The sequence below is a fragment of the Pseudonaja textilis genome, chromosome 1 (genome assembly GCF_049901715.1).
Source record: "Pseudonaja textilis isolate UNSWEBS1 chromosome 1, rPseTex1.2, whole genome shotgun sequence".
NCBI classification, from domain to species: Eukaryota; Metazoa; Chordata; class Lepidosauria; order Squamata; family Elapidae; genus Pseudonaja; species Pseudonaja textilis.
In genome coordinates, this window is record NC_141990.1 from 81,973,716 (window position 1) to 82,000,913 (window position 27,198).

At 39.1% G+C, this 27,198-nt stretch overlaps 1 protein-coding gene across 2 annotated transcripts in view; it reads right to left on the reverse strand.

The window, feature by feature from the left end:
- Window positions 1-11,994: 11,994 nt before the first annotated feature.
- Window positions 11,995-27,198, reverse strand: part of PPP1R14C (protein phosphatase 1 regulatory inhibitor subunit 14C) — a 63,416-nt gene continuing 48,212 nt past the window's right edge. Inside the window, exons 2-4 of one of the 2 annotated variants that reach the window (XM_026705656.2) lie at window positions 22,624-22,707; window positions 22,007-22,039; window positions 11,995-13,335 (exon numbers count right to left, since the gene is read on the reverse strand). In XM_026705656.2, coding sequence (XP_026561441.1) covers window positions 13,261-13,335; window positions 22,007-22,039; window positions 22,624-22,707 — 192 coding nt within the window. In that variant the 3' untranslated portion in view covers window positions 11,995-13,260. The remainder of the gene's footprint in view (window positions 13,336-22,006; window positions 22,040-22,623; window positions 22,708-27,198) is intronic. The other variant, XM_087939529.1, reaches the window with a different exon arrangement.

A 27,198-nucleotide genomic window follows, 5' to 3' on the forward strand; every position in this document is an offset into this window, starting at 1 on the left:
CTCTTTGCAAATTCAGGGTTTGCAAAGGGCTTATTTATTCCGCTTATAATACATTATATTTGAGAGCCAATTTGGGGAAGTGGTTAAAGCACTTTGCTAGGAACAGGGACCCAGTGAGTTTTAGTCCTGACTTAGGCATTAAAGTCAGGTGGGCAACCTTGGGCTAGTCACTCACTCTCGGCCTTAGGAAGAAGGCAAAGGAAGACTACTTCTGAAATCTTACCAAGAAAAGAGTCCAGGCAGTCGACAGGAATCATCATCAACAACAAAATTACAAGATTCTCTACTACTTTAGGCTCTGAGATAGGCAATGCTCTAACAGGTGGTAAGACTTTGAGAGTATATACAGCAAACTAAGCAAGGCTAAAGAGAAATCTTAACAGAAAGTTGCAAGATTTTAGTTTGGAGAATATTGCAAATCATATTCTAAATAAATGGAAGTGGAAAATGCTCTCTGAAAAGATCAACATCAGCTCTTGTCTATGGCTCTCCGCAAGCAGAAGCTGGTCACAGTAACTTAAAACAAAACAGCAGGATGAGCACAGTAGCATTATTGTGATTCAACACAGCAATCCGAGCTCTGTTCCCAGTATATAAATGTAAAGCATCTCTGGGTGTTATCACTAGCCTCTTACATGCAGAGCATTACAGCAAGTTAAAAATAAGTCAGACAATTGTGCATGCGGGATATTTTCTTCATTTTTGATTTATGTTAAACCAACTGGTAGGGGAAGTATTTATCCAAGTTGCTTCAAAGTGACAGATCTCTGTGATCGAGTGAAAATCCTGAATGGAAAATAATAGCGGAATGTAATTTAGCACATAATAGCACATGTAATTAAGAGGACAGCCCTGAATGGGGAAATGGAATGTCCTCCATTCAATCCACACATTGGTTTTAAGAAAAGGAAAGCAAATACTGATTTTGGTGAAGGATTATCCACACAATAGATCAACCATCTAAAGAATTTAGTCCAAAGAACTAAGGGGACCTTGACTACTTTACCATTCAACCTCAAAATCAAGGAAGGCTATTGTACAATTAAATGACACTCTCTTGCCTTTTGAATAGATTTTCAAAATTAATCATCTGCCTTTTAATGTCTATGATCTGCATGCTACCATTCAGAGAAATATTCAAAACCTGAATTCCTGATAAAGAATAAAAAAGACAGCAACAGGCACTTAAATCCAACACGTGCATAGGATTATCTGGGTACAATTAAAATATTTTTTTAAAAGTTCATTTACCCAGCATATAAACTGGCAAGAGCTATTTTAGCATCCATTGTAAGTTTGGAGCAGGACATGAACATAATTCAAACCAAAAATTATGTTGACTGTAAAAATAATATATACCAAATTGTTTATCTGTAGACAGTATCTTTGTTTATAAATATGTATACAGTATGTATGTTGGTTTTTCTTTGTTATTTTTGAATTAGAAATTATTGTCATAAAATTGGATTCAAAGGGTTGGGTCCAAATGAAATGATATAACAAAATATATGTATGCATGTATCCTCTGTTGCATATTGTTAAAAGTTGCATTCATCTTAATGTGCCAATCATTTTCAAAATTGTAAAATGTGAATAATTGTACACAGTAACACTCACCATTTTATCCTGTCTACAGCTGTTATTGAAATGCACACTCACACATCGATTGGAACATTGAGGTCAGAGATCAAAGTATTAAGACTATTTTATGTACAATGAAATGGAAGAGAAACTATTTATAAAGTGTTTGTTTTTTTTAAAAAAATATGATGTTTTCAGAGCCAAATTCCCATCAAGGGAGAAAGAAAAGAAAATCCATCAGTAAGTGTTAAGTCTAGCACCAGACAACCTGGAAGAGGAAAATGTCAGAAAGCAGTTCATCAACAAAATCTTCAGTCAAGTTCTGGGTAATTTTTCTAAATTCTTACCAAGGTTTTACTTGTGTCTTTCTAAACAACTTTCAATTTGTCAGCTGTTCAATTGAGTGATTTTTTTTTTAATGGGCAAGCAGAATCAACACGCTTATGGGCAAAAATCAAATTTCAAATCAAATATCAAATTCTGTACCTGTCAACAGTGGTGTCCCCCAAGGCACTGTTCTAGGACCAACTCTTTTCATACCCTACATAAATGACCGCTGTGATCATATTAAGAGCAACTGTGTTCTCTTTGCTGATGATGTAAAGCTGTTCAATACCACAGACAATACTACTACCCTTCAAAAAGATCTTGACTATGTATCAGAATGGTCAAACAAATGGCAACTTCAAATCTCAAAAAATAAATGGTCTGTATATATATTGGCAAAAAAAATCAGAAAATAAAATACAAGCTGAATAGTCAAGACCTTGTTGATGATCCAAGCTCTGTAAAAGACCTTGGAATACTCATCTCTAATGATCTAAGTGCTAGAGCCTACTGTAACTACATAGGCAAAAAGGCGTTAAGAGTTGTTAACCTAATCTTAAGTAGCTTTTTCTCTGGTAATATCACAGTACTAACTAAAGCATACAAAACATTTGCTAGACCAATACTCAAATACAGTTCATCAGTCTGGAACCCACATTACGTATCTGATATTAGAACAGTTGAGAAAGTCCAGAAATATTTCTCAAGAAGAGTTCTCCACTCCTCTACTCATTGTAGAATACCTTATGCCACCAGACTTGAAATTCTAGACCTAGAAAACTTTGAATTACGCCATCTTCAGTCTGATCTAAGTATAGTATATAAAATCATACATTGCAATGACTTACCTGTCAATGAATACTTCAGCTTCAACCATAACTACACAAGAGCACACAATAGATACAAACTCAAGGTTAACTGCACCAAACATGATTGCAGGAAATACGACTTCAGCAACAGAATGGTCAATGTCTGGAATACTCTACCTGACTCTGAGGTTTCTTCCCCAAACCCCAAAAACTTTAACCTTAGACTGTCCACTATTGACCTCACCCCTTTTCTAAGAGGTCTGGAGGGGGCGTGCATAAGTGCACCAACGCTTATGTAGGGGGCGTGCCTACTGTCCCTGTCCTATTGTTTCTTTTATTTTTCTTATATGTACCCATTTCATGTATTCATAACTATGTATATACTTATACCTATTATCTTGTAAGCAATTGACAAATCAAAATAAATAAATAAATAAATAAATAAAAAGCTGCAAGTGATAATTCATCTAAGTAACCCTGTGCATGTGTAAAAAGACATTAGTATTACATTCTCTTTCCCACTCCCAAATGCCATCTATCTGGCTTGTTGCAAGCCATATAAAATATAATATGGTATAAAAGGATAAAAGAATGACAATTTCACCAAGTGGTCCAAAGTTTCATATTCCTCATCTGACTTTGTATCCAATCACAATCACTATTTCAAAATCCAGCAGTGAATTGAAGACATGAAAGGAGCAATAGAGGAAGAAACAAAAATTATCCTATAATTTAACTTAATTCAACTTTACTACCGTAGTATATCTTTGATTCAACCCACAGTCAACTAATGAGTTCTATTCAGTCATATTTCTCCAGCTGATTCAATATAGTAATTAATGTTTTTATAGCAAGCAGTTTATATGTATTGTGAGCAGATCACTCTTGCTATGTAAAATTAGAATATCCAGAAGCAACATATTACAAAGATCCAGCAACAGACAGTCTGGAAGTAGAAGATGTCCAAAAGCAATTAATCAACCAAAATATCCATCAGATGCTGAGTAATTAGATTGAGAAGATTCATGACAATATGCATTTTTCATATTCTTATTCTTGTCAAGTACACCAAGTAAGCTTCCATTTCCATGGGATTGGTTGACATACCAGATGTAGGATAAAGCCAAACTCCGAATCTTCTCTGTAGATGCTTGAAATACTTTTATGAAAAAGTGAATGCTTTTTCATCATACATGAGGTAATAGTATCACTCTATAAAGCCTTAGTAAGGCCATGCCTAGATTATTTAATCCAAAATTTTGGTCACCACACGATAAAAAAGATGTTGAGACTCCAGAAAGAATGCAAAGAAGAGCAATAAAGATAATTAGGGGTCTGAAGGGTAAAATCTATGAAGAATGGTTAGTCTGGTGAGAAGAAGGACCAGAGATGACATGATAATAATGTTCCAATATTTGAGGATTTGTCACAGAGAAGTCAATTTATTTTCCAAAATACCTGAAGGCTAGACAAGGAACAATGGATAGAAACTGATCAAGGAGAGATTTAACCTAGAAATAAGGATAAAGTTTCTAACAGTGAGAACAATCAACCAATGGAACAGCTTGCCTTCAGAAGTTGTAGGTGCTTCATCACTGGAGGCTTTCAAAAAGAGATTGGATGGCCACTTGTCAGAAGTGGACAAGGCAGGACAAGAAGCAATAAGTGGAAACTAATCCAGCAGAGAAACAATGTAGAACTAAGGAGAAATTTCCTGACAGCTAGAACAATTAATCAGCGGAACAACTTGTGTCCAGAAGTTGTGAATGCTCCAACACTGGAAGTTTTTAAAAAGATGTTGGATAACCATTTGTCTGAAGTGGTGTAGGGTTTCCTGCCTAGGCAAGGGGTTGGACTAGAAGACCTCCAAGGTTCCTTCCAACTCTGTTATTCTATTCTATTCTATTCTATTCTATTCTATTCTATTCTATTCTATTCTATTCTAAAAGGTACAGGGTCTTCTGCTTAAGCAAGGGATTGGATTAGATGACCTACAAGGTCCCTTCCAATTCTGTTATTCTAAGAGACAGAGCCTTCTTAGATACGTTGCATCAGACTTCACCCCCCAAAGTGACATCAATACATAAAACAAAGATGACAACTACAGTTATTTATTGAGGCTTCTATACTTTTTTCTCGGGCATATGACACTGAGCAGTATTAGGGACCATCTTTATCAAAACTGATCCTGCGCATCCTGTAAGTTGAAGGTAACAGGAGGGGGACATGGTTTAGAAGGTATTGTTTGTGGGATAAGCTGCCCCATTTAGGCACTTTGTGAAATACACTTTCTCCAGAGGTGAGCCTGGCCACTTTGCTTTTGGCATTTAAGAAACCACTGGAGACCCTTTTTAACGGAGTGTTTGACACTTAGGTCTGAAGGGGACTGGCTAGCCATTGTCAGTTATAATTTGATGCTCATTTTACATGTACATGTGGCAAGATTGTTCTTTTTGTGGAAAGACCATAGTTAGAGCCAGTTTGGTATAGTAGTTAAGGCATCAGACTGGGAATTGGGTAGAAGAAAAAATCAGGAAAGAACAGGTCTTGTGTGTTTCATGCTTTTATATGCTAAACAATGCAGAACAATTTGGGGAGAACAGTAAAGACTATTTTGTAAACTTAACTAAACAAATTTCATATTCCTCCTTTGCAGGCAAAAAATGTTTCAAGAAAATGCCTACATGCTCAGAAATAAAAATGGTTCTGATGGGTTTCCTGGCACTCATTTTTGTTTCAAGTTCACATCAGCAATCTAGCTTCAAATAAATCCAATTTATTGCCCTGTGCTTGTGATGAAATTCAAACAGAATTGAAAAACAATATTTCTTTCCTTAAAGTTTGCAGCAAATATAGATGCCTTGGTTTTCTTTTTGTTATTGACCCAGGTTAAACTTATTTTCTTTTGCTGTTTTTGTAACTGGGGATATAACTAAGTTACAAGATCCTGCTGAAGAAAAAGACTCACTAGTGTTAAGGGCCATAGCCTTCTCCTTCCTCCTTAGAAGAAATCTGAGTTTTATTACTTCACATCCTGATCACAAAATTCACACAGGACAGTGAAGCCAAGCCTTTAATTTAATCAGATGCCAGTTGAAGTCCAACAATAAATTATGACTGGGGGAAAAGTAGTAAGAACAAGAGGACAAAGCATGCATATTTGTATGTATATTACAAATTTTAAGTAATTTACAGGAAACAACATCCTTTTAATATAATTCTACTAGACATTAGATCACTCATCTCTGTTTATCAAGTACAAAATTTCCAAGAATTTAAATGGGAAATCAATTTTTGGTACCAAATTTAATAATAACATTTTATTAAAGTCATATGCCACTCAATTCTCGGTGATTCTATGAAGAGTTTGAAGGTATTGTTGGAAAGAGAAGCCAGAAAGCCAAGCAGGAGCCTTTTTACAAGCATCTGATTCAATCCACTTCAAAACCGCAGCTGAGACAAAGAGAGAATACTCAACAGAAAAAAGCTAGACATCATAAAGGCATTAAGTACTTTCCAATCCTGTAAGCTGTTGACATGGAAACCTAAAGCAAGTCCTTTGTAATTTTCAGAACATGAAACTTGGAAGCTTATATATAGTGTATTCTATCTTGAGTTAGTTTCCTCCAGTTTAATAATGACAGGAAGCAATAGGAGCATCATAAATCTCTGCTTAGAGAGTTTGCTAGACTTTATTTTTACCCCAAGAAGAATTGCTTAAACAATGTCCCATGTCCAATTAAGACAAGCCAAATGAGAGAAAATTTCACGGAGCCTTCAGTCTATAGCACTGTTGTGAATAGCACACTTGACTGTCCTGGAAATTATTAGTTTTAATTCCTATGTGAAAACAACTTATGTATGGAAATGTCTTCTATAGTCAGATGCATGTCCATTTTTTAAAAACAACAGGAACTAAACCAGAGATAGCTGTCACAAAAGGTATTTTCAAGGAAGAATGCCCAGCATGGAAATCCAATTATTCAATGATTTTGATAAGAAAAAAAGTTAGAAGAAATGGGAAGAAAAACAAGTGAACCTTTCAAATGGGAGAAGACATTCAAACTCCATCAATAAAGCAAGGCTATGTCTCTTTAATCACTTAATCTGGCTGCCTTCTAAGCAACATTGCTCCAAAGTAACCTTTATTGTCCCAAGGACCGAACACAATCTTAGGCAATGTGCCGGGGCTGTATAACTAGACCCAATTGAGGGAAAAATAAAAATGGACATAATCTAAATGGCAATCAATTTAAATAAAATACAATCGATAAATATTCCATACTTAATTCTTTTATTTATTACAAATTATAAATTGAGAATCCCTTGTTAAAAGCTTTGGCCTTTGTAACTTGCTCTTGGTTTATTTGCCCCTGCTTTGACACCACAAAAGTCAAAATACTTTGCCTGGTCTGCTGGAACTCTTAGAAAAGCAAATGCACAGAGTGCTTGTACAGTTTGTGCAACGCACTGCAATATGCATTGAACGTCTATGGATTAAGGCACTAAGCCAAATGCTGGCATTAGCAAACAACTAGAATAGAACATCTGTGATCCCTTTCTATAATCAGGCAGCCAAGAAAAGAGGTGGGAAGCAGTAGGCTAGAATCCCAACCAGGGAATTGTAGGAGTTGAAAATCCACTCATCTTAAAGAAGCCAAAGCTCAGAAACCTTGGACTAGAACAAGGGAATTGAAGTCCAGAACTTTAAGACTTCAATTCCAAGAATTCCTCAGCCAGCATAGAAGTTGAAGTCTACAAGTCTTACAATTATCAAGGTTGGACACCCCTGGGCTAGGAGATCCCAGATGTTTCTTTCCATTACAACGATTTCCCTCCGGTAGTCCATGCAGAGTAGTGCAAAAGCAAAGACTCTTTGTGTCATTTTAAAGACAAACAGAAGAAGAGGTGATATAAACTCCTGGGGAGTACAAGCTACTTCCGTTCTTATTCTTTCAGTTTTTCCTGAACCGCTGTGCCACTTTCAAAGTTAGCACAGCAGTTGAAACAGTTATAAAACTAAACTTTTGCTGCCAAAATGTGACCTATCCTGGGCTATACCCATAACATAATAACATTGGTTTGAACTAACAATTATAGTCTTAGAAATGAATGTATCAAAATCAGACGTTCTGTAGATATTGGGTCTATTATCTCTTTGACAGGGAAAACAAACCCCAGGATAATTTCAGAGCTTGTTCTGAACTCTACAGGTTTCCATTGCTCCAGTGAGAAGGTGATAAGACATCTAACAGGCTAAATAGCCAGGAAGATGCCAATATTTTCAAATTAACACATATTAGGTAGACCTTGACTTGTGACCATTTGTTTAGTGATTGTTCGAAGATACAACAACACTTATGACTGCTTTTCATACTTATGACCATTGCAGCATCCCCAGGGGTAGCTTTCTCCCAGCGTAACAACCGGTTTGCTAATTGTGTGCTTTGCACAGCTATCGCAATTACTTACCTTCAAGGTTACTTCAGGGAAGTAACACAGTTGAGGCGTGACAATCTGCTCTGCCGTGCGAATCAACTGAGGAGATATAGGTGAGTACAGCGCAGGTGTTGGTGGGCAGGCCCACATACTATCACATTGAACCAGTTTGGAGGCAGCTGATCATCATAGCTAGGGGTTCCCCTGTACCAGTCCAAACTGGGAGAATCCCACCCCTGAGTATCCCCGTGATCACGTGATCAAAAGTTGGATGCTTGGCAACTGGCATGCATTTGTGACAGTTGCCGTATCATGCAGTGTCATCACCTTTTGATAAGCAAAGTCAATGGGGAAGCTGGATTTCCTTAACAGTTACCAACTTAACAACTGTGGCAAGAAAGTCATAAAATGGGACAAAAACTCAACAATTCATTGCTTAGCAACGGAAATTGTGGTCTCAATTGTGGTCGTAAGTCAAGGACTAGCTGTATCACTACTGGTAGCTATAAAGATGGCCTTGTTCCAAAGCTCAACCATCTGGCAGAATTCTTCAGAAGAAATACCGAAATGGGTTCAAGTGTTTGGACTAATTTGCCTTATGTGAGGGGGGGGGAGGAGAGGAAGTGAGGGGGAAGGGAGACAGGGAGAGAGGGAGAGAGGGGGGGAGGGAGGAAGGGAGAGAGAGAGAGAGATCGCAAGTAAAAGAATTGTCTTCTGAGTATATTCATCGCTATCCAATTTAAATTTAATAGGATTCTCATTTTTGGAAGGCAAATGTGAGTTATATTTGGGGGGTCAGGCATGTCTTCATTGATGCCAGTTCTCTGGCTTAAAGTCAGCTTCCATGCTTTTTTAGTTAATAGTGTGCTATTCAAAAGCCACCCCACCCTCCCACATGGCATAGCAGAGGTGCATTACAATGAGATCTCTGCTTTAATTCAACTCCCATTTTACAGTAGCCCCAAAATCCAAGCGACACTGTGGCTCTAGGGAAGAATCCAGTCCCTTCCACTTGAGCAGGAAACCAGCCAAGGAATTGTTTTAAATCCAATTTGATACTTTGTGCAGGCCAAGAATTTTCAGCATGTGTAATCTGGAGGAGTACAAGCCACAACACTAACCGTTTTATGCTTCCAGAAGGCGAATGAAACAGACGCTGCTTTTTAGCAACTTCCCAGTTTACTGTAAGAAGGAATTGATAGTGACGCTAAACTTTCCAGAAACATATTCATAAGAGGAAGCTGTTGTCATGGTGGTACTGCACAATTAAAAGCATTCAAACCTCACTGGGTTTGTATTTGGCACCTAACAGGACATGAAGTATGGATTTTCAGCCAATGATACGGGATTTTTACATTTCACCATAGATGTGACTCAAAGTTTCGGACAATTAAAAGTAAAACCATTTGTCACGTTTGAACAATTGCTTTGTGTTCTCTGTTCTCTTGTGCACATTGGGCAACAAATGCTTCCAAGTTATTCCAACACAAGGAAGGCTGCCATCACATTCATTTTGTAGACTGCCCCAAATAGTAGCGCTTTTACTTTTAAAAAATAAAATGTCCTTAAAAACAAGAAAGTTGCTCAAAGCCCCAATAATAATTTAGCTCAACGCCATATCTGTTTAGCCAACAAGATGTTTGTGAATGGAACTAAATAAAAATGCCTATTTCTAGTTGCCCATCACCCAAGTAATAATTTAGCTCCACTCCAGATTTACTTATCCATCAAGAACATTTGTGAATAGAGCGAAATAAAAGTTCCATTTCTAGCCTAGATTAAGGCAGGGTATGATTATTGAGGCTCCTATTTTGCTGCCAGATGATAAAAACAAAATCCCTTCCCTTCTGAATGGTAGATCTTTTTCAAAGCCCCTCCAATCTCTTGCCTCAGCAGTGTTCCCCATTAGAACACCTGTAATCAGATCATCAGTGGAAGGCAGCCAATCCATGAGGAATCAAGCTACCCATTATGAGGAAAAGGGCACTAAAAGTCTTGATTCTGGATGGGATTATTTATGTAAAGAAGCCATAGAAAATAAAACTTGCATCTTCTTTCTGCCTCGTGTTCTTCAAGTCCAAACAAGTGTCTTGTGTTCATGTAAGATGTCTATCTAACCTCACATGGTTGTAGAAGATTTTGAGAGGCTGGGGAGAAGTGTTTAATATAGACTAGAACCCAAAAATTGTCAACAGAAAAAAACTTCTCTACTAGACATATACAATCATCATTTCTCCATTTGAAGGTGTTTTTAATTAGATTCTTCCCCCTTTGTATTTAATAATAATAAAAACACAGCAAAGATACATACCTGCGTGAGCATAACTGAAGATGTGCAGTTACCTCCCTACTATCAGAGACAGTACTGGAATGGAATCTGTGATTACACCTTTATCAGTGTTGTTCAAGAATCAAATTTGCTTGCTCTCTTTCCTATGTTACATCTGAAACTAAAGCAAAACCTTTATACTGCTGCAGTTTTGCTGAACTTGTGGGACAATCTCTTCTTCCATTCATGGAAACCTTTGCCCTACCCACCCTTCATTTGCCTCTAAGCAAACTATCAGAGATTTCTTTATTATCGCTGTATATGACCGCCAACGCACATAGGGTAAATTAAGGATACGGAGTGGAAGTGGTAACATTTTGTTTCCCTTTTATGTGGAGTGGTGTGAAGGGACTTTTGTTCCTCTGAGACCAGCACTAAACTGGGTCTTCTTACATCATCGTTTGCACTGTACATGGGGCTTTTGACAGTCCCAGAAATGAAGACTACTATGGAGTTACTTCAAGCCTCTTTTAAGTGAAACACTGTGGTGAAAGTGCATATAGTTGCCCTGCATATGGTGATCTTTAATGAATTTCTTTAATTAATAATTAAAAAATAAAAATTTCTTTAATTAATTCATTTAAAAAAGAAGTGAAAAAGTTTCTCTCTAATTTCTCTCTTGTTTTAGAACAATGCAAGTATTATGAAGTTAGAATAAAATCTCATATTGGCCAAATCATTTCCCAAATGGTATCCATTCCCATCAACTTAAACATAGCAAGAACATTTTTGTTCACCTTTTAAATGTGACAGATCCCCAATATTGCCACCTCCTTCCCACCTTAAGTGAGTATTTGTAAGAAAAAGTGTAATTATACTAATTGCTATTTATAGGTCAGGAACATCTGTTAAAATTCATCTGTAACTATTTCAGGATTAAACTAATCAAGGTCATAAAACAACACTTCAGCAACTGATCTAGATAGCTAATTCTTTATAATCTTTTAAATACCACTTCGCATTCTTCATTCTGAAGGATGTTGTATGTCATTTTTCTCCAGTTATTTCTATCAACTGTTCCAAAAGCATTTCAGTAAAATTATCAGATTCAAACAAGATGCAAAGAGGGAAATAAAACGTATTTTCACATTTCCTTCAGGGAAGTACTGTACGTGGGACATGAGTTGGCTCAAGCGAGGAGAAGAAAGGTTTTACATCAGAGGTCTCCAAACTTGGCAACTTTAAGACTTGTGGACTTCAACTCCCAGATCTCCAAGTTTGGAGATCACTGTTTTACGTATCTTTATGTAACTCACAATACTGAAACAAAGCGCAATGTGCTTGGGAAACACACTCCTCTTCATGAAATTTTGCCATCGATAACTATCATTTAAAAATAATTCTGAAAACAGAGGAAAGCTGTTGAAGGGTGTATCTGTGTCAACTCCTTAGGAAACACTGTGGATATACAGTAGTTTATGAAGTTAAGTTACTACCCAAATGTAAAATAATTTTTCACCTTAATGTTCCAGGTTTTTTACCAACAGTTAACATATACATAACAACATCTCAATTTGTGGCATTTATTTGAGTAAATATCTGGTAAATAAAGTCATTAATAAAACATTACAAAATTAAATACATTTAAAAAAAGCTTGCCAGTATACATAAAGTCCACAAACATGTATTTCTTCTTTTTAAAAAATAAAATTATGTTCAGAGCACCCTTGATATAAAATGCCAGACTAGCATCTACCAGCAGATGGTAGCTTGTGAAATATTACAGCAGTGTTCCTCAACCTTGGCAACTTTAAAATGTGTGTACTTCCAACTCCCACAATTCCTCAGCCAGCATGCTATTAGGTTGCTAAAGTTGGGAAACACTGCATTAGAACAAAGAATGTTTTCCTGAAGAGTTTGGGGAACAAGCTTTCACCTCTACAACCTAGGTCACTTAGCCAACCAGCCAGACATCCTACCGAGTTGGATGTCAAAATAGAAAGCGATAGCTGGATATTCTTATTATAAGAAGGGATGGGTTGACTTGCATTTCCCCTCTCTCCAAGATATCTATGGAGATAGTCTCTCTCCAAGACTTTCCCGTAATGGTATTGGCCTTTTTCTTGCTGTCTTATTGGATCCTTTTAGCAGTAGGTTGATCAATCCTAGCAGATCATAAAAGGAAGAGAGATTGTATCTGGCTGAACCTCAAAGTTGGTAACAGTACCTAAAAAATTCAAGCCCTTGGACCCCAGTTTACTTATGTGTTGCTTTGTGAATAGAGGCATTTGTTGCAATGCTTTTAACAGTGGCAGCACCCCCATTGAATAAACGGCATCCCTCTCCCCTCCCTGCCCGCAACACCACATTGGTTATAACTTCGGTTTATATTGTTACTTAGAGCACATTTCATTTCCACCGATGTGAATCAATAGTAACACTCACTTGATAATTTATGTACACAAGCACAAGAACCTGAACATCCATGAGTCTGGTGTACAACTTAATGATCAAACTGGTTGTAAAGGAACAGCGTTTCCCTAGTAGCTTTTACCTCAGGCAGAATTACTGCCTAGGAAAGTCCCTCTAAAATGGATGTTTTCCCCTCTATCTTGATCATCCGCAGGTAGTAAAAGCAGCATCCATAACGTTGCTATCTGTGATAAAATAAAATCACACTTGAAAAAACTGCCTTAAACAGAAGGGGTTGGATTCTTTAAAATGTCAGAATTCAACCAAAAAAGAGAAAATTGCTCATAACGATCAAACTAGCAGGTGTCCTATTTAATAGTTCCAGTTTATTGATCACTTCTCTCAAGAGGGCTCCGTGTTCACTTATATACTCTTCTTTTGAGGAGGGCTCAGTTTCCTCATCCCTCTTATCCGAGTTAGAAGTTCTTTGATAAAATCCTAGAAGGAAAAAAAAAGGGTGGGGGGAGAGAATCACTGATTAAAAATAATAGTAAGTATCTTCAAGATGCAACTCATCTTCACCCTCCACTGTTCTTACACATCAAACACAGGAAGTCCTTGACTTACGATCACAATTAAGCCGCACATTTTTGTGGCTAAGTGAGACATTTGTTAAGCGAATTCTGCCCCATTTTATGACTTTTCTTGTCACGGTTATTAAGCAAATCACTTCAGTTGTTAAGTTACTAACACAGTTGTTAGGTGAATCTTCTTTTCCCATTTGACTTTCAAAAGATTGGTCAAAAGATTACCAAAGCAGATCGCATGACCCCCCGGGATACCGCAACCATCATAAATATGAGTCAGTTGCCAAGTGTCTGAATTTTGCTCATGTGACCACAGGAATGCTGCCACGGTCACAAGTATGAAAAACAGTCACCAGTCACTTGTTTCAATGCCCTGGTGGCACAGTGGTTAGAATGCAGTACTGCAGGCTACTTCTGCTGACTGCTGGCTGACTGCAGTTCAGCAGTTCAATTCTTACAAGCTCGAGATTGACTCAAGCCTTTCCTTTTGACATTGGTAAAATGAGGACCCAGATGTTGGGGGCAATATGCTAACTCTGTAAACCTCTTAGACAGGTCTGTAAAGCACTGTGAAGCAGTATATAAATTGAGGGCTAGCCATTCAATTAGATTTAGAATTCTTTTATTGGCCAAGTGTGATTGGACACACAAGGAATTTGTCTTGATGCAAATGCTCTCTCATACATTCGTCAAAACTCAAGAATCATAAGGTACAACACTTAATAATAGTCATAGGGTACAACAAGCAATCAAATCATACTAGGAAACAGTCCATATAAATCGTAAGGATACAAGAGACAGTCATACAGTCACAAGTGGGAGGGGAAGGGTGATAAGGAGTGATGAGAAGATGAATAGTAATAGTAGTGCAGACTTTGTAAATAGTTGGACAGTGTTGAGGAACTTATTTGTTTAGCAGAGTTTTTGGGAAAAAACTGTTCTTATGTCTAGTTGTTCTGGTGTGCAGTGCTCTATAGAGTCACTTTGAGGGTAGGAGTTGGAACAGTTTATGCCTGGGATGTGAAAGGTCTCTAAATATTTTCACAGCGCTCTTTTTGACTCGTGCAGTATACAGGTCCTCGATGGAAGGCAGGTTGGTAGTAATTGTTTTTTCTGCAGTCCTAATTATCCTCTGAAGTCTGTGTCTGTCCTGTTGGGTTGCAGAACCAAACCAGACAGTTATAGAGGTGCAGATGATAGACTCAATAATTCCTCTGTAGTACTGTATCAGCAGCTCCTTGGGCAGTTTCAGCTTTCTGAGTTGTTCCAGAAAGAACATTCTTTGTTGTGCTTTTTTGATGACGTTTTTGATGTTAGGTGTCCATTTTAGGTCATGTAATACAGTAGAACCTAGAAATTTGAAGGTCTCTACTGTTGATACTGTGTTGTCTAGTATTGTAAGAGGTGGTAGTATGGGAGGGTTTCTTCTAAAGTCTACCATTATTTCTATGGTTTTGAGTGTGTTCAGTTCCAGATTGTTCCGGTTACACCATGAGGCAAGTTGTACAACCTTCCGTCTGTATGCGGATTCGTTGTTGTCTCGAATGAGACCAATTCTCTTCAAATCTCCTACATGAAAGTGCTCCTAAATCAAGATACAGCCAATCAAATCACCACTTCTGAATTCTAAAGAGCTAAAGCCATTATTGCCAGGATTCTATAGCAGAAGGAGCCCATATAAAGTGTGAGGCTCTAAAGAGGTTTTCTACCATTCTAATGCACTTGCTTCATTCAGTTGCAGAGAGCGGTTGCTACCATCGCAGCAAAGGGAATTTTTTTTTCCTGCAAACTTCTAAAAGACTACTTGCCTTATCAGTTTAATCTCCATTCAGCATTCCTCTCCATTCTTGCTAAAAGGTAGATCTGCTCAAATGAATAAAAATTCTTAATTCTTTTCAGCAAATACAAAAATAGACTCCAGTCCATGAAACATAACTCTTCAGATACAAAATCGATTAAAATGGTTCTTAATCTGGATTCCAAAAATAAGGATACAGTGTAAAGTTTTTAGTATGGACAAATTAAAATTAAGCAAATATATGACCAAAACGTGACAAAAAACATTCTATTTCAGAATGCTTTTATGTTATCATTTAAGATTTTACAAGATCTCAACTGGAAATTTGCTTGGTTGATCATTTTCGGGCTCATAAAAGTCATTGTTTTGCAGGACACTAATAAACAAAATGCAACATTTTGACAATCAGTCAATTATCATCATCCAGGTACAAAACAATAGTCAACAGTAAATTGATCGTGGAAGTGGTCCTTTTTATTTGCTTTTTGGAACTTGCTTTGCATTTTCGTGTTTTCCCAGTGTGGAGTGCAGCCATTCCTCATGCAAATTTCAGTAATTCCACTTTCTGGTTGAGGGGTACATCGATTTTTAAAATTCATTCTTATGTTCTGCTAAATTAGTCTTGCACATTCATGCTGCTTAGCCTATGTATATTTCCTTTTGAATTTGACGGGGATCAACAGAAATATGTTATTTCAGTTTCTTCAGTGTTTTAAATGCCACTTAATTCAGCTATTGTCATATTGAATCTTGACTCATAACTACAGTGTGGATAATGTATTTTTTGGCTAATTGTCTTGATCTCCTCCATGTATACAAGTAAATCCTCAACTTACAGCCATTTGTTTAGTGACTGTTCAAAGTTACAGTGATATTGAAAAAAATGATTAACCAGTGTTTTTCACACTTATAAGTATTACAGCATCCCCACAGCCACGTGATCAAAAGTTGGACATTTGACAACTGGCCTGTAATTTATTATGCTTGCAGTGTCTCAGGGTCATGCAATTACCTTTGGTGACCTTTTGACAAGCAAATTCAATTGAGAAGCCAGATTCACTTAAGAACCATGTTACTAACTTAACAATTGAAGTGAAACACTTAATAACTTTGGCAAGAAAAGTCATAACATGGGGTAAAACTCACTTAAAAACTGCCTTGCTTAGCAATGGAAAATTTGGGTACAATTGTAGTCATAAATCAAGGGCTACCTGTATGCCATTATAAGGTATAGTAGCTTCACAATGCATTCTTCGGTTTTTTTGAGGTTTTGCCACTTCACTTCCAGATGAAATGTACAGAGGGAGAGGGAGGATGATACAGTCATCTTCTTGAAACATTTTAAAGTGTTATTTTCCTGTGCTTTATGTTCCATGTGACACCTCAGTGAAGGACCAAACATGTGACTGACTTATCTAGGGTTAATTGGTCTTTATTATGTACCTGCTTCTGTATTTGACAACTTGACTAATGTCAAAACAATATGTTTTTATGCATAAACCTGGACCGGTTGTATGCCACTCAGGTTTGCTTTCTGTGAGAAGGGCATCCATATCATTTGCTCATAAGGATTTCATTGACAGTCTTTGGCTTATGAACTGGCTTTCCAATCCCTCAATGACAATACAGTGGTCTACACCAAAGAACGGGCCTAGAGCATGCATGTCAAACTCGCGGCCTGCAGGCCGGATGAGTCACTTGCTGGCCACGCCCATCACCATTTTAGCAAAGGGGGAAAGAAGTTGTGATATGTCACATGACAATAGAATACCTTTATTGTCATTGCATTCTACAAATACAATGAAATTTGAAAGCTACTCCAGTACAGTGCCCCAAACACCACATCACAATCACACTACAGACAACACGTGTTGTCGCGAGTTTGACACTCCTGGCCTAGAGAATTCTTTCCAGTGCTAGGGAACATGCAGGAATGGTTGGAGTGATGTTCTCGTTTAGAAGATTGGAGTTCATGTCTATCCTTTTTTTTATCTTTAAGGTTACTTTGTCTCCAAAGTGCTTTTTTCCAAAAGGCAACTGAACTTGTGTCATTCATCAGTTCAGCTGATGAAGCATCTTTGATGAGAAATGATACTACTTCTTCTTCTTCTTCTTCTTCTCTTCTTCTTCTTCTTCTTCTTCTTCTTCTTCTTCTTCTTCTTCTTCTTCTTCTTCTTCTTCTTCTTCTTCTTCTTCTTCTTCTTCTTCTTCTTCTTCTTCTTCTTCTTCCTAAAAACAGTCCAGTTGTCTTTTTTTTTTTTTCGGGGTGGGGGTAGGGGGAAGCACCTTTGAAATAACTATGACCTGAATGACTGAGAATCTCCACAGACATTAAGGCTGCATTGTTTCTAGCACATACTGTATATAGAGAGGTATGTTGAGATGAAATCAATTGTTTCCTTCCGGTAGCTTCTGAAGACTCAACAAGGTCACTTAATCTAATTATGTCTAACTTTGCTAACTGAGGGCCAAGCTTAATTTTAGAGAAGGCTATGGAAAGGCAAAAAAATCTGAGCAAGTTGGTAATTCTTGAAGAAACATGAAATTTTGACATCTGAACCTACTTCCTATTTTTAGCCAACTAGGCACTGTGGTAATGTATTTTAAAAACCTGTGCATTGATTCTCATAATAAAGAACTGATTTCCCCAATCCTAGGTTTCATCTGAATAAATCAGAAGGCACTAACAAACATTTTCTGCTCAAATATTAATGGCACTTTCCTTAAAACACCATCACTGAAATTTCACACTAAGCATAACTCTATTTTAGGTTGCTATCTGGAAAATGGAACTCAGTATTTATTAATAGCATAAAGGCACTCATTAGTTACAATAGCCAAACATTTCCTAGAGGCTTCTGATGCCAGGAGCTTATCTTTCCAGGCAATAAAGCTATTTGAAAGTGCCTGTGGCTTGAGACTCTCAAGTGCCCAATAAAAGGTACAGTTATACATACTTTTTAGAGCAAAACACAAATTGTCGCAACATTGTCTTTTTGGTCTGCGACTGGGCTTTTATTTTGCCATTTCCTCATTTGGAGGAAATACTGCGTACAACTGGTTTGCAAAGAATATCCTCCTCAAGGCTTAGGTTACGGGGACAGAAACTATTTTTAATTGTTGGCACCCACCAAGCTTACTCTTAAGATAAGGCATCCCTAAGTCCAAAAATAAAAAAATTGCAGCATTCACTACTTGTAGAGCATAAATCCAATGCATGTGAACAACAGAAATAAAGAGAGAATATCTTGCATGTTAAAAAGCTAGGGATATAATGAAAGCCATGGAAAAACAATCCAACAGCAGGGTGTTGTTTGGCAAGGTGTAAAGCTGGTGTCTAAACAGCCATGAAAGACATCCAAATGCTTTGCACTGATGCTACAAGCAGCGGTACAACACATTTAAATCACTAATCTTAGACAGTTGCCTTATGCAGTGTATCAGAGCTTTGATCCACTCTTATTGCCTACCTTAGCTTTCCTAAATCACCAGGGTTGAATTCATATCAAAGGAGACTTAACCTTAGTTTTCCCTAAATGATGCCCTGCAGATGTATTAGTTTACAATTCAAAAGTAATGAAAAATGGCATATACCATATAGACAGCACCAGGTGGGGAAGACTGTGTGTAGCAGAGAGCTGTGGTGGTACAGTGGTTAGAATGCAGTACTGCAAGTTGACTCTGCATTCCACTGCTAGCAATTTGATCCTGACCAGCTCAAGGTTGACTCGTCCTTGTATCCTTCCAAGGTCAGTAAAACGAGCACCCAGATTGTTGGGGCCAATATGCTGATTCTGTAAACTGTTCAGCATTATACATACTATAAAGCATTATGGACCGGTATATAAGTCTAAATTGGGAGCAATATGCTGACTTTGTTAACCATACAGAGCATGCTGTAAAGGATTATGGAGTGGTATAAAATCCTGCCTATTGCTTTTGCATTTGTAACATTTCGCTAAAGATTTAAAAATAAGCTTGTAGCCCACATCATGTCCAAATGCAGAATGTATCAGATCTCTTCAAAGTATCAGTGTTGTTACATAAACTGCCCAAAAGCTGAACTATGGACTATTATTATGGAAGGAGTTTTACCTCAAGATTAACAGGCAAAGATATTCAAAATATGCTACCATCACCACAACTAAGACTATTGCTACTGTGCTTCTTTTGACAAAAATTACTGCCTATAAAATCTTCAGAAGATTTAGTTCTTAGGAACTTTGGGGGAGGGAGGATGACATACTTCCCATATTCTGCCACATGGGTTTACAGGACATAAGCAGTTGTTTACATCAATGCAAATTTCCTGTAAGTTTTTTCTTCTCTGAATTCAGAAACCACAAGTGACAATACGTAGTATGAGAACATCAGGCTTGTTGTCAGGAACACAAACATGGCGGTATATATCTTTTTAAAAATAGCACAGTTGTTTGTTTGTTTATTTAATGTATTTAGCCACACATCTCGCAAATACAGCTAACAATACCTAAAAAGAATTTAAACAAATTTTTGACAGAATAAATTACAGCATAGATGCTGAAAACACAATTGAATTACCTCTAATAATTTGTATTTTCCAGATGGTAATATAGAAATAAAGCTGTGGGGTGATTCTGTGCATTATATTCCTATAGTTGAACTTTCTAAATTTTGTTTCTGACAGAACAGAATAACAGTCTATTGAATCAGGGATTAAATTTCTTCCAAAAATAAGGCCGGGCCTTATTTTTTTTTTGACCCCCCGAAAAAATGGCTAGGCCATCTTTTGGGAATTGACTTAATTCCCCCCTTGCATCCTTGGGAGGGCGGGCGGTGACAGCTTGGATGTTGACTTCGGCGTTGGCCACCCGAGGCAGTGATAGCGCCCACCCATCCGCAGACAGGGAGGCGAGGTGACGGCCTGCGTCGCGTCCTCCTCCAAGCTAAGCCCCGCCGAGTGAGCGCCTCTGCCTGATGCCTGTGCTGCTGCAGCGTATGGAGCTGCCGGCGCATTTGGAGATGCATGGGGACGGGGATGGGCTGGGCGAGGGGTGGAAAGGACGGGTGGCTTCAGGCTCTCTCCGCTGGACCCGCCGGCCAGGGAAGCAGAACTGCCGTCACCTCGCCTCCCTGTCCGCAGATGGGTGGGTGCTATCACTGCCTTGGGCGGCCTCTCCCGGTGGCCCATTCAGGTTCAGACTGGAGGGACTTGGGAAGGAAGCCAAACTCGGGTCGGCCCGGCTCTTTCGCTTGGCAGGCAGGCGTGTACCCACAGCTTGCTTTCCATGCTCTGCCCAGCCCACCTGGCTCTGGCACGGCCCTGGCGGGATGAGCGGAGGGCCCAGCGGGGAGGAGCTCACTGCCTTGGCGAGAGCTCTGCCACTGGGCAGCAGGCCCCACCTGTCAGCTGCACTGGATGCCCCAGGCGAAGCTCTTCACGCTCTGCCCTGCACTAGGCAGGGACAGTGGCTGGGCGTTTCTCCCGGGGTGGGCCGATCCTGTGCTGCGGCCCCGAAAGATTCGTCTCCCCACGTGGAGTTGGGCTGCCCTCTTGGGCAGGGGAGGGTTTGTTGTACCGGTTGTAGGGCATCATTTTTGAAAGAATTAGCTTTGCTTTCGAAGGGCAGGCGGTGACAGGAGCACCTGAAGCCGAGTGTCTCTGCCGGGCTCTGGTTGCAGGGAAGAGCCCTGGCTGGCTGCGCGTGACTGTGCCAAACACCGCGGCGTTGCTCTAAATGCCGCAGCAGCACAGGGAGAAGGGAAAGCAACGGTGGCGGAAGGTCTCCTGATATGAAGTGCCCCACCAACGCTGAAGTCAACACAGGCAGCACCATATCCAGGTATGCAACAAAAGTACTTCCTAACGGCAAGGCTCCCCCGCCATTCTCCCCATTTCGCATGTTTAATATAGGCCTTAATTTGGGGGGGAGGGGCTTAATTTGAATTTTTTGCCTATAAAACATGCTGGGACTTCCTATTGGGGGAGGCCGTATTGTTGGAGAAACATGGTAGGCATCTAAGGCATGCTATTTTTTTTCAAGAACTGAAAAGTAAAGCATGGTCCAATGACATTTTCTAAGTAGGGAGGCCCAGACTAAACAGGGAGGGAGAGAAGGAGGCAGAGAGATGTAGTGTATGTGTATCTCTATACCAGCAGATATCAACTGTTTCAAGGTCATCCCTATTGTTCACATACAGCTGCCATAGTCACGCACACTTCAATTATCACTCACAAGGTTAAAAATCTGAAACAACTACTGTGTAAAAGCATTCTTGCAGAGAATAAAGATGGGACCTGACATAAGACTGGTACTTATTTTTAACATACATTAATTCAGCAATGCAAAATCTAGTTTTATAAAATTAAAAAATAATTTTTAAGGTCAAATGATCTAATAAACTCTAGGAATAACCAACATAGGTGAATTGATTGCATCCTTTGTGGCAGCCATTAACAGTTCTTTTTTTTAATGGCAGGAAAATACTGCTATACATCACTAAAGGTTGTATGAACTTGCATTTAAATATATCTATGTGTTTTTTTCCCCTCAAGATGATGAAGTACTTTTCCAGTCCAATCCAAAGAATTAAAATAAATGAAGTTTATAAGCACTACCAAACAATGCTACATCTGACATTATAGGTCTGTGTGAGTTGCATTTTTTAATTTTTAATTACATATAATAAACACTGAAAGTAATCATTTATTTGATTGTTGTGTTGATCAGAATATATATAACTGCTGCCTATACAGAAGACTACATCAAGTTTTTACATGTAAAATAATATAAAATTTGTTTACCTCTGTGGGTTTGTAGCAATCTACAAGCGCTTCCTAGAAGTACAATAATAAAAGCATCAGTTATCTTTCATCCCTCCTTTACATGGATAAGAACTGGTTATTTCTGGATAGCTCACAAATCTTATCTAAGGGAAACATATGCAAAACAGGCTTCTCTCATGGGTGTGAAAATCAATCATCAATCAGCTTAATACTTTGATCCATATTTTAGTAACATTTTTCCTTGTCACTCATTATGATGGCAAAAGTATGATAAGTAAATCACTCCCCATGTTAAAGTGTACTATTTTCCTGACCAATAGAAAGTGCCAGATAGACAGTGACATATTCTCAGAAAAGCATTCAGCTATGCCATCAAATCACAGGAATGCTAATCCTCATATCACAATGCATAGCTGTGACAGACTTAATTTTACCCTCCTTTATTATGCTTTATTAATCTGCTCTCCAAACATTAAAAGGATGTTCTAGCTTTGCTGGCTGAGGAACTCTGGGAGTTGAAGTCCACAAGTCTTAAAGTTGCCAAGGTTGGAGACCCCTGCTCTAGAAGACAGATCGTCTGAATTAAAGTGGGATTTTGTGCCATTCCCCCAAAATCTCTTAAAAATCAAACTAACTTGTAATTTGAGGGCTCTCTCCTCTTCATTAGCAGCATCCAGAAGATCATCAATATCGATTTCTACATCTGGCATCTCTTCTTCCTAGAAAACAAGAAAGCTGGGTAAGAAATTCTACTGCATTATATTTTTCACTTCCTTTTTAGCCAGCTCCGAAAATTGAATGGCAGTTCATTCATTCTCTCTAATAATGTACTTTCACACACAAACACCTTTTAAGCCACTCTCCTGACATTTGGCATCGGGCCAGGTTAGACTTGTAGCCAGCTGGCGACTCCTCTGCATATAAAAAAGAAGCAGGTGCCTAGCCCAGCATTTTTTAAAAACAGTAACATGAGCTCTCTGGGCAGAGATTCGGGACATGCTATTTATCCTCTATTACTCCCATGCCAATTAGGCCAAGAGCTGGAAAATTGCACCTGAGCTTTGTAAAGTAGAGGTCACACATTCACATTTGCATTGTTGGAATCTCTTTTTTTTGTTTGTTTGTTTATCCCAAGGAAACCAAGAATGGTTTGTCAGCCTTCCAGGTAAACCAGAAAGGAAACAAGACTAAATAAGCTAATTCTACTTTATTGCAAGGTTACATTAACAGAATCTTGCAGAGCTGAAGGCACAATCATCCCCTGCCACTGTTAAATGTGTGATCAATTAGGGCCAGCTCTGCCTAAGTTTGCTTGTTCTCTAGTTATTTAGTCCTTGAGTGTTCCTCCCGTCTGATTGTCTCTTAGGCAGCATCTCTTCCCCTGGTTCCTTCAAGGTTATTCACACATTCTATTCAGTGGTGGGATTCAAAGATTTTTTTTACCACTGGTTTGGTGGGTGTAGCTTGGTGGGTGCACTTTGCACGTGTGCCCACATTTTGCGTGCATGCACCAAATACGCACTTTGCGCAGGCACAGAGATGTTTGCGCAGGCACAGAGGTGTTGTGCAGGCACAGAGGCGTTCCAATTCACCTCCTGCACTCTCCCGGTCACTTCAGCAGCGGCCGCGCAGCACCCTGCTGTACCACGCAAAGCAGCTACGCTTCAAAAGCAGGGGATAAAAGTGAGTATGGGAGCCCGGGCAGAGAGCTGGGCCCAACAGCAGAGTGGCAGAGAGAATCGGTTCAATCTCTGCTGCTCATCGGCACTACCAGCTCGGCAGAACCGGGCCAAACCGATAGAATACCACCACTGATTCCATTACACAGTTCTAAGTCTCCTGAAAGCTACATCACTACTGCCAAACAATTGCAAATGTGTACATGGAAAGAAGAGCAGACAAAAAGGAAAACAGGCAACCTACTTAGGAGAGCCTCTCTCCCCTCCCCAAGACAATGGTGTCAGCTTCAGGGGAAAAAATCAGTTATCTCCTATAATTGTATTCAATATAATCAAGGGGGGATGAGATCTTGTGTGAAATTAAGCTGCTCTTAAAATAGAATCATACAGAAAGTGTAGCCTAAGCACAATGCTGAAACAGATTCTATGATTCATTAAAAAAAGTCAATGAAGTTGAAAGAAAAAAGCAACAACAATTAATTTTTTGGTGCATACACAGCCAAAACAAGACCAAGAAAGCCAAACAAAACCTAGCTCTATTAAAATAAATCAATATTTTTCAGGTTACCAACAATTGTAAGAACCAATTCTTAGACTAATGTGATTTCTTCATGAATCTTCTGAGTTAATTTTTTTTAACAAAGCTCTTTTTAACATTATTCTGCTTTTAAGAACTACGTACAGATAAGTACTTCCATTAAATTGTTGATTCTAGGTCCAAGCATCTCAGATATTTGTCAGAAATATATGCACTATTCTTTTTCTGAAGCTGATCTGCCCAGGGATCAACTTCAAACACATGCCAATTCAATTTATAGCACATGAACTTAGAGAAAACTTGTGGTAAAGTTCATCAGGATAGCTCAGAAGTAGACAAAAAATAAGTAGCGAAAGAGGATGCTTAAATTTTACAACACACAAGGTTATATAACAGCAACACCAATTTAATAGAAAGAAGGTCACTATAAGTTGCTGTAGACCATACTATCCAAGACCAAACTATCCAAGACACTGTATCATGATGCCTGATACTTCTTGCCTTCTGATCAAGTATTACTTTCCTAAAGAGCTGTCTACTGAATTGTAAAATCTACTGCAGCAAAGAGAAACTGTCCTAACTTGTACTCTGGCAGACCGGATAAATACACATATATGTAAGCATTTCTATCAGGAAGCGCAAACTGTGAACTCTTCTTTATATCATGAAATAAAATTACCAGATCTCTCATTAAAAGAGATGAATGTATGGCTAGCCAGAAAGCAGCCATCTTCTGCAAAACAGAAAGCTCCAGTCTGACATTGTCCGGGTGAATGTTCTACATGAGCTATGCAGTTGTACATTACGGTCTAACTGTTTAAATCCTGTATCTGTGGTGAAGTTTAGAGATCCCTTTAGATCACCCTTCAATTTGCATATACTTTTTAAAAAACTATAACATATAACCATAGGTTTTAGTACTTATAACCATCTTCCAGTAGAAGCCAGTTAAACAATCTAGCTATAAATTAACTTAACAGAAGACTGACATTTTCAAAGTTCTCGCTGCTGAGGAAATAATACTTAGCAATTAGCCAATCGCCAAATCATGAGAAAAGTACTGCTAAGAATCCTGATTTTAATTGTGACTATTTCTTTGTGCCTCTGCAAAGACTCTACAGGACAGCATTATAACTTTGGTGGGCCCTAAGCACTTTTGCTTTTGAATCCTTCTCACCTTAAAAATAATAATATTAAGATTAAGATTATTATTTAATTATAAAATTAAAATTATTTTTCAAATTATAATTTCATTATATTTTACAGAAAAATAAAGAATAGTATATATGGGTGTTACTTTGTAATCGTTAACCATTGTTGGTAATTATGATGTCTCTCACATATTAAAAAGGGTGTTGGTACTTACCTGATAGCCCGTTCTCTGTGAGCTATGAAGAGCATCCAGAAGTGGGAGGTGCTTCAATCTCTTCTGGAAAGGCTGGGCTTAAAACTCTGGGATGCTCCTCCTCCTCCACGGGACACCTCCCCAGAGTCCCCCAGTTTTGCGAAGACTGAGTGCCAAAGTCCAGAACTCATCGCCTAATCTAGATCCCTGACCAGAACGGAACCCCACCAGACGGAAAGAAATGGGTGGGGCTGGATGCCCTTCACAGCTCACAGAGAATGGGCGTATCAGGTAAGTACCAACACCCTTTCTCCCATGAGCTGTTCAGAGCATCCAGAAGTGGGACATACCAAAGCTTGGCCTGTCCTTAGAGAGGGACTCCGTCTGGACCGAAATCCACTCCTAAACTCTGTGGACCCTCTGCAGGACTCTTCTGCCAAATGAAGCATCCACTGAGGCATAGACATCAATTTTATAATTTCTGACAAAGGGTGATGGTGAAGCCCAAGTTGCCACTCTGCAAATTTCGTCTATGGAAGCCCATGCTGCTGATGTTGCCGCACTCCTTGTTGAGTGGGCTGTAATGCCCTTAGGAACTGAGATGGACTGGCATTCGTAACTTTTAGCTATGGTGGCTCTCAACCATCTACCAATGGTTGTCGACGACACCTTGTGTCCTAAAGTGGATGGGTTGAAGGATAGGAATAGAGCCTCAGATTTCCGAAATGCCGCCGTATGGTCTAGATAGATGCTTAACGCCCTTCGAACGTCAAGTCAATGCCATTGATCCTCCAGGCTATGAGATGGTTTCAGACAAAAATTTGGAAGCACCAACTCCTGCGCTCTGTGGAAGACTGAATTTACTTTAGGGGTGAACAATGGATCCACTCTGAGAACCACTCTGGCCACATGAAACATGCACAGGTCCTTTCTCATCAACAATGCTGCCAATCCAGAAATCCTCCTTGCTGATGTGATTGCAATTAAGAAGACGACCTTATATGTCAGGAATTTGAGACAAGCGGTTCTTAAAGGCTCGAACAGGCCAGTTGTAAGTGCGGTTAACACCTTGTTGAGTTCCCAAGTGGGATAGTGGTGAATTACAGGAGGTTGTAAGTTTGCAGCACCCTTAAGAAAGCTGCGGACATGTGGATGGTGCGCTATGGAACGAAGGTCACCCCAGGATATCACCGAGGCTAAGGCCGCCACCTGTCTGTGTAAAGTATTTGGAAATAGGCCCTTGGTCAAGCCCTCCTGTAAAAAGTCCAATAATTGTCCTATTGATGGGGTGGTTGGGTCGATCATAGACCCCCGGTACCAGCGACAGAAAGCGGACCATGTGGCCTCGTATATGATTTGTTGATGACCATCTGGATGCTTGTATGGCGGCAATGGCATCCTCTGAAATCTGTTGGGTCCTTAAACGGAGGACCAACTTCCACACGGCTAGGCTAAGCCATTGTGGGTCTGGGTGAAGTACTGGCCCTTGCGAGAGGGAAACCCTCTATGGTGGAATTTTCCAAGGTTGTTCTCTCAACAGGTCCTGTAAGTCCGCGAACCATGTTCGCCTGGGCCAGTAAGGGGAGACCAATATCAATTCCACTCATTCCTCCAATAACTTCTGGATCAACCTGGGTATTACAGGGAG